The 9,102-nt window shown below is 36.3% G+C and overlaps 1 protein-coding gene across 1 annotated transcript; it reads left to right on the plus strand.

The window, feature by feature from the left end:
• The first annotated feature begins 551 nt into the window (after window positions 1–551).
• Window positions 552–1,450, plus strand: LOC131078798 (ethylene-responsive transcription factor ERF015). The gene has a single exon (XM_058016559.2). The coding sequence runs from the start codon at window positions 688–690 to the stop codon at window positions 1,276–1,278; it is 591 nt and encodes a 196-aa protein (XP_057872542.2). The 5' UTR covers window positions 552–687; the 3' UTR covers window positions 1,279–1,450.
• The last annotated feature ends 7,652 nt before the right edge of the window (window positions 1,451–9,102 follow it).

Consider the following 9,102-nt stretch of genomic DNA (forward strand, 5'->3'; position numbering starts at 1 on the left):
CTATGAAATGAGATAACCCCAAGATCAATAAACCTTCATGCACATCACAACCAAATAAAAAATTGAACCCACACCCCGAACTACCCTAAAGACACACCCCACACAAAACCAAACCAAACCCACCCATCCCAAGAATCTTTCACCTCAACAACATTAAACTAAAAAAAGATGAAACATAAGAAACTATGAAATGAGCTAACCCCAAGATCAATAGACCTTCATGCACATCACAACCAAATCAAGAATCGAACCCACATCCGAACTACTCTAAAAACACACACAAAACCAAACCCACCCATCCTAAATGAAAACACACAAAACCAAACCCACCCATCCTAAATGAAAACACACAAAACCAAACCCACCCATCCGAGATGAAAACACGAAAAACCAAATCCACCCATCGCAAGAATCTTTCACCTCAACAATAATAAACTAAAAAGGCATGAAGCATCCCTTCCCTAAGCTATGCAACATCGCCTCCTATATATACACTATTGAAGTCGTCCGGACCCACAAGGACAACCACCATAAATACATATAGACCCGGGCATGCAGAGACCAATCCAAACGGCCAATCCCCCTCCTTGTTTACACACATAACACCCATTACAAAAGCATTAAAGTCCTTTTCTTTAGGCTCATCTTGACGCTCAAGGCCACCTTCAGGAGCTCCTGAAACTTGTGATGGAGGAACAAAGGAGGGAGCTTGGTGGTCATGGTGTGATGGAGGGCAGGCGGTATAGAGGAGTGAGGAGGAGAGCTTGGGGAAAATGGGTGGCTGAAATAAGAATGCCCAATTGCAGGGCTCGGGTGTGGCTGGGGTCGTACACAACACCCGAGCAGGCCGCCAGGGCGTACGACGCCGCTTCTTTGTGCTTGCGCGGGCCCTCCGGTTTCCTCAACTTCGCCGACCAACCACCTGCAATTCCATACCCATGTCATTACTCCACCCGGGAAATCCAGGCCGTTGCTCAGGCAGCCGCCGCTGAGATCGCCACCGTTTATTTCATTCCTCAGTCTCTGCCGACTAGTGAGTTTGCTCGGCCTTTGCCTGCGGAGTTTCATGGTGGTGCTTCAATGGCGAATGTGGATCGTGGGTTGGGTAGAGAAGAACAGGGTCGAATTGGGTTTCTTGGGGAGGAGAATGGGTTTAATCATGGTGGTGTTGGATATCCAGGTATTGTGAGTATGTTTGATGATCGATCGGTGCCCGGTTTAGGCTTTCCTAACTTGAATGATGAGTCCTTTGAGAATGTCACAGGTGGGTTTCTGTAGAATGTCAATGGTGTATTAGTTTTTTGTTTTTTTTAAAGCAGCTATGAGGTCTTTGATGGTGAGTTTAGGTGTTTAAGGATTTCAGTTGTTTTCATGGAGACAAATTACTGTATGCGTATAAAAAGTTTGGAATGGAATAAAGTTTTAGCAACTTTTATTGGGAGAATGTCTACATTTGCATGAAGCAACATGGTGTCAATTTGAATCCTAATTCGTGTTGAAGACATTTTTAATTAGCAGAAGTAGTTGAAATTTGTTATAAGTTTTTACAGTTTATGATATTAGCATGAGTTGTTTTTGGATTTGATTGTGTAAGTTGTTTTGTTGAATGTTTGGGATTAGAATTTATGATACTAAAATGATTTCTTCTCTTACTTTTTTATGAATTGTTTTTTGAATTTGATTGTGTATGTTTTTTTTGATGTTTTGGATCAAGATACTAGCACAATCTCTTGTCTTGTTTGCTATGAACTGTTTCTAGATTTGGTTGCGTGAGCTTTTTTTTAATGTTTCGGATCAAACTTTATGGTATTACCGTGATCTCTTCTCTTACTTTCTTCTTCTTGATGATAGGCAATGGAATTCGATCCAATGCACTAAAGATTGATTGTGTGAGTTTTTTCCCTCAACGTTTCAGATCAAACTTTATGATACTAGCATGAACTATTCTCTTACTTTCTGCTTTCTGATGATAGATAATGGAGTTAGATCCAAAACACCAAAGAAAAAACTCACATATTTAAATCCAAAGATAATTTATACTTACAAACTTTATGTAAATTGACTGGTTTTGAGGCCATACTCTCCGAGACTACAAATGCTAATGTTTTTCATATTGTTCTACAATACACCTTATCAAATTTACTTGTTGATTTATCAATTGGGAGTTCTCATTTTTGTTGTGAATTAAAATGTCTCAACTTTGATATTTCTTGTAGTCATATGATTTTCACTGTTCCTAATGTTTTGTGCTTAGCTTCTGGTCAATTATGTGAGTTTATTTCCTTGACATTTCGGATCAAACTCCATGATCCATCATTAAGAAGAAGTGAGTAAGACAAGAGAAAACAATTGATAATTCTTATTTTTTACTTATTAAATATCAAACATTTTCTCACAAATTTCTATATCATTTCTATAATTGTTACAACAATTTTTTACATCACTCCTCTCGAAATTAATGTAGAAAGTTGTTTCTCAACTTACACTTCTATAACATAATTAATTACCTGTAAATATAAAATTAAAGGTTGATAATATTCGAGAAGGAAAAGCAGAAGATTGAATTTGCTTTGGATGGTACAAAAATATATCGACTGTTCACATGAATTAAAATGGGCAACAGCCAACCATATGACACTAGCTGATTTAAAAAAATAGCTACATAACTTTAGCCTCCCCTCCCTATCTATAATTCCACTTTCAATTCTTAAAACATAGCCTGGTCTACTATTTTTAAAAGAAAGATTCCAAACTATACACTATACTAATTAAATATGCACGACTTTAAACATTTCTTATGCATCAAGCAGCTCTACATGGGACCATGTTGTCAGAGAAGCCTTGTGAAATGGCAACATTTATCATAATTTCATCTCTAGTGCTTCTGAAACAAAAATTCATTGTGTTTTTTTAATGCCAGCATTACAAACGACGTTGTATAAGAAATGATGTCTACTGTTATTTTGGGTAGAAAAAGATTTATTTTTTATCATGCAAAGTAATTTAAAAGATAAACTATTAAAGGCATTAAATTCATCTCAATCTCCAATCGCGTCTCCTCAAAAGCCTTTAAAAAAAATTGCACCCTCAACTTTTCCTTCACTATTTTTATCAACAATTTTTTTATTTTTATTTTTGTATATGTAGAAAGGTCGTAGAAGTTATCTAAATGAATAAGAAGTTGTTTTTGGATTCGATTGTATATAAGTTTTTATCAATACTTAAAATTATGTTTTGTAATTTTTTTGTTTGGATAACATTCTATCATAGTTATGATAGATCAAAGAATATAATTGAATATTATTATTAATAAAAAATATACACACAATCTAATTCAAAACTACTTATTACCAAATAATTACCCAGTTCACATAAATCTGGTAGAAACTAGAACCTAATTCTATAGTTTTCATAATAGATGAAATGTGTAACAAATTGTTTTTAGATTAGATTGTATGTAAGTTTTTCATCAATATTTTGAATTACATTTTGTAATCTTTTGTTTCGATAACATTCTATCATCATTATGATAGATCAAAGAACATAATTGAATATTATCATTGATGAAAAATATACAGACAATCTAATTCAAAACTGCTTATTACCAAATTTAAGTTCACAGAAATCTCATTGATTTTATATCTGATTTAAGTTTTCTGCACAAAGAAAAAGGTACAATATTTCTTTTGTTCCAGATTTTGGGGCCAGAAAGAAAGGGAATAAAGCGAAAGCCTAAAGTTAAAGCTAATCCAGGTGAAATCCAGGAGAAAAATCATAACGAGAAGACAAGGGGAATCGACACAGCTGACAACAACATGATTGCACAAATAATTGGAAGTTTCAAAGAAAAATGCCAGTGTATTGGTTGATGGGACTTAAAATCTACCGAGGAAATTAGAAGCTGTTCGGAGGTACAGATGTTATTCGAGGCGTCACGTCTCTACTATATCTGATTCTGATATGCAGCTGAACAATTTTGTTTTCTTTTCCTGCACGGAGGCTATTCTTGATAGTTAAAGCTGTTGTAGGATGGTGTAGACCTCTCAAATCAAATCTATAGATGGTCTATGAAGAGAAGGTTAATTATTGAAGCTTAGAGCAGTAGCGGATGGTACAAGAATATGTTGTGAGAATCATCAAGTAGTTGGATTGTCCAGTTGCAGGAATAGTTATGGTTGGAGCATGGGACCCATGACCTCTTAGGGAGAATGATTGCTTTTATAAGAGGCTTACCCAGTTGCTAATGCTGGGGAAGTCTTAGTTAAGTGGTATTGTTTACATTGTCATTGAGTAGGCTTCGAATTTGTAGGATACAAGTTTGTCGTATGGAAATTGATGTGTAAGTATGGGGTTTTAGGTTGAAATTTTATTGATTAAGAGTGAGGATTAAGGGGTATCTATTTCGTCTGATTCATCTAAGGTATGATCCTAGCCTCATTCCTTATGATGTCGTGGCCTTGCACTCAACACGATATATGTTTCTCTCTGTTTTCTATGTTGTAATTGAATTAGGCCTCAAATTTGCAGGATACACCATATGAAAATCATGCTCATTTAATATTCAATTGGTTCATCCTCACCCTATAGCAGGGTGGCAACAAGTTGATTTTCTTTAGGCTAAAATTCTATTGGCTAAGAATTAAGGACTAAGGGGTATCTATTCCATCCAATTTGGCTAGGGTGTGATCCTAGCCTCATTCTTTGTGATTTCATAGCATTCCACTCAACAAGACTTGATCCCTAGTGGGCTCATTCAAAACCATTCAACTTTACTAGAAGATCAAGGGCCCATTGGCATAAGTCATGTTTTTAAGTTTGAAGCAGATCTAATTAATATAAACTTGCAAAACAAAGAGAGTATAAAGTTGTTGAGTGGCAAGAGCTATAGTACTACGAGGTGGAGGTGGGGATCATGATCATCTAGCCTTCGTCATACATAGGTGGGGCCTAGGTCAACAGGTGCAGGCTCCCAACCAATGATCATACTCGTCATCATTTTCTTTATCGGTAAGGTGTGTCACAAATAGGTGAGACGGTCGTAGTATTGAAATTTGTAGCCCCTTTACAATTTCACACTCCTTTTTGTGCCCTTGCTTTAGTGTGCTCTCTCATAGCTCATTTCAAACCTATTTATGGCTTTGTCACATCCAAAGTATTGTCATATGCTTATTTGGTGACCAAATCACATGTCTTGGGATCTCCTTCTCTACAACCATCCTTCTTTGCTCCCTTTTTGGGTTGACTAGGGTGCCTAACACCACAGTCCCTCCAAAAAGAGCCCAAAATCAAACGTGTGTGAATGCCAATTTTTGTCATTTGTTATTTGATCTCGATATTTCGATATGACTGTTGAAAGTCAACCTAAAATAGGAAATACCTTGTGACCCTATATAATGGCATAATTCCTAATTCATTTTCATCTAAGCATGCATCTAGCACTTTCATTGGAGCAAGCATTATTGAATAATTATATTAAGAACTGAGTATTATGGAGTAGTAAGCTACATCAACCTAAATGCAAGTGTTTTTTCATGATCGATCTTTTCATGTCTTGTCATATCATGTTATTGCATCAACACTTGAGGGACTTATTTAAAGAGCATCGTGTCTCCACCATTATCAAGTTTTAGGAATATCATTTCAATTTAGCATTTTCTTTTAGATTTAGCCTCTTCCCTACGAGGGGAAAGCTATCTTTTCTTCAACATCATAGTTATAGTGGAGGTGGAAACACCTACTTAGAGGTTTGAATTAGGCAAGCCCCTATACATCATAATATTTTTTTTGTTTTTTATGTGTAGTTATAGATCTGAAAGCCAAATGTTGTGGAATTATACAGAGAAGGTTGAGACATACAGTTCCAAACTTTGAATAGGCAAAAATTATAGGTCTATGTTGATTTGCACACCTAACTAACACTTTTTGGTTGAAGTTTGGATAGAATGATCTAGAGAGGATCTTGGTCTAGAATCCAAAGTTTTAGCTGTCATAAGCACCTCCAAGCCTAGGGAACCTAGCACACTTGACTATCATTTTTAGGTTCATTTAGTGATAGGTTCTTTTTTGTGTCTCATTTCCAGATCTATAAATTTGAGTTTACTTTTAGTTCTATATCTATCTGTTTATGTTGAATCTTGTTAATTTCCTAGCATTTTACCTAATTCTCGCATCTTCATTTAAAATCATATCCAACAAACAAAGATGAAATAATCATGTACAACATTTAGCTCTCCTTTGGGACTGAAGTTGGATCTTATTGATTATTCCTCGAATTAAAAGTGGAAATAGTGATTAATTAAGTTCTTAGTTTACATTTTTAGGCTAAGGTTTCTTTTTCCATCTATTTCATTTTGTTGAACCTGACACTACCTACACTTTGTATAATTTTGATTTCTCATTAAACGAATCTGATTTTTAGTTATGGATCCCACACAATCTGATTGGTTTGAGCTTTCACATTTGATTATGTTGCTAATTAGCTACATTTATCAAAATCATTCGTTGAAAGGTGACTTATTTCACTTCATGTTGATCATGTTGATTCATTGCATTCTAATGTATTACATAATGATAATTTCAAGGATGTTTATGATATTTACTTCATTTCTAAAAACTTTCATACACATTTCATATTTCTATTTAATGTTATCTTCAAAGATATTTATAGCATGTTTCGTCATAAGAGTTAATAGATCTATTTCATATTGCACCTTTGATACTTTCCCTACAAATGATGTTGAGATGAATTATGCTTGTACCTCTCCTAGGGTATCTCTTATTCATGAGGAAATCACTATATTATTATCAAGTCACTAGTACATTTGGGCCTAAATTCCGACGGCAGTTCGTCAAGATTCCGACTACAATTCGTCGGACTACCGATGAGTAACACCATTGAAAACTTGTCATCGGACATTCAAACGGTGCTCAAGACCGTTGGACTTCCAACGACATCGAAGGCTCTTCCGACAATGACCATGACTACGCTTAGCCATTAGTAAAGCTCAATAAGTCATCGAAATTCCAACAACTTCCAGGTGTAATGTTTTGACGGTTCAAGTGTTGGAATAAATTGGAATTCCGATGCCCCCCTCACTGCCTAGCCATCGGTAAAACTCAATAAGTCGTCAGAATTCCAATGACAACCAGGGCATCCGCATCAACGAGATTTTGTATGTGCGATGGTTTGGGTGTCTGAATTCAGATGGCCCCGTCACTATTTAGCCGTCGAAATTCCAACGACAATGAGGGCATCCACACTGATGAGGATGTTGTATGTGCGATGGTTCGAGTGTCGAAATAAATTGGGTGGGCATCGGAATTCCGATGCCCCCTCACTGCTTAACCATCAAAAAAACTTGATAGGTGTCAGAATAAATTGGGTGGGCGTCCCCTCACTGCTTAGCCGTCGACAAAACTCGATAGTCATCAAAATAAATTGGGTGCGCATCAGAATTCTAACGCCCCTTCACTGCTTAGCCGTTGACAAAACTCGATAGTCGTCAGAATAAATTGGGTGGGTGTCGGAATTCCGACACCCCCTCACTGCTTAGCCATCAACAAAACTCGATAGTCATTAGAATAAATTGGGTGGGCATCGGAATTCTGATGCCCCCTCACTATTTAGCCGTCAGTAAAACTCGATAAGTCATCGGAATAAATTGGGTGGGCATCGGAATTCCGACGCCCCCTCACTGCTTATCCGACGAGGATGCTGTCAGACATACAACATCCTCATTGGATGCTTGGTGGATGGAAAGGTTTGCACTTATTGACCAATACGATAATACTAAAGATTCATTATTCTATATCAGCCAACCAAACGACAATAAAAACAATTTGACAATCTAATCATGCGATAGTTCGGGCATCGGATGCTTGGTGGATGGATAAATGTTATCATGTTGGCATATTGTGTACCTGACTCATATATGGAACTCTTTCCCTCCTTTTCATATGTTCTTTATTTTTTTTTAAAAAATCCCCAATACACAACTTTGTAGGCTAAGTCTTTTCAAAACTGCTAGATGTGGTATTTAATCTATTCTACCACTATTTGACCATTCCACCACACCATCCCTTTGAAATTTAGCAACTCATTAAGAAAGTAGAACATCCAACAAATTATGAGTGTACCATTATCAAAAGTGATATTTTATGCTCTTGATTTTAGCCAAGTTCACCATCAATTGTCTATTAGCTATTGTTGAGAAGTTTGTTGGAACAATGTTTTGTCATTGATGTCAACATATTTCTCTGTTGTGTTCCGGTGTTACAATCATATTAAGTGATTTGGTTTGGACAGTGTATTGCAGTTGAGCTAATGCGAATTAAAGGGTTTTGAGATAAGTATCTCTAGTTGATTCAACTGAAGTTTCTATGGTCCACATGGTGATTTGATCGAGAACTATAAGGTCCGGTATTGAGGTTGGTTTTTCAATTGTTCAGTGTTGTTTAGTGTTTTAGATTTTACTCTGCATTGCTCTGGAATTGCAATATCTTGGTTTGTAGATTTGGAAAAGTGTTTGGGATGTTATGGTGTGCCCTCAATTCAGATGGTTTGTGATTTGGATGTCCGCAAGTGAATCTTTCAGTTTGACAACCAATTCAGTTAGTGTTCTTGAGGTTTGGTATAATAATGATGATGAGTCTAGGAAGTGGTGATGTTACGGTTGTTGTTGTGGTAATTAACATTTATTGTAGATGTTTCTAGATCATTTCCTATTTGTGTTGATGGTCCACATTGATCGATGTGCTCGTTGTTGATGATTTTGTTCGGTATGTTCGTGTTATTCGACTTTCTTGGTGACCGGATGATTGTAGCATGTCGTGGATGTTCAAGGCATATTTCTTGGAGGTGTTTCATGTTCGAGGAGTTGATTTGGGTCCAGACTATTTCTTAGCCAACATTGTTTTGGTCCACATGTTATTGTAGCATGTGTAGTCATATTTTTTTATCTGTGTTATGATTTGAGCCGACCTTGAAATATAGGTTGATGATTTGTATAAATACATGTAATAATCATGTGAGAGAGATGTCAGTGTGTGCAAATAATGTTTTGATCTTTCGAAAGCAATGAGATATTGTGAAGAAGTGTGAAG

This window comes from Cryptomeria japonica, chromosome 2 (genome assembly GCF_030272615.1).
Source record: "Cryptomeria japonica chromosome 2, Sugi_1.0, whole genome shotgun sequence".
NCBI lineage: Eukaryota > Viridiplantae > Streptophyta > Pinopsida > Cupressales > Cupressaceae > Cryptomeria > Cryptomeria japonica.

Coding starts and splice junctions, on each gene's coding strand:
- LOC131078798 (XM_058016559.2), top strand. CDS start 688: ATGGAGGAACAAAGGAGGGAGCTTGGTGGTCATGGTGTGATGGAGGGC.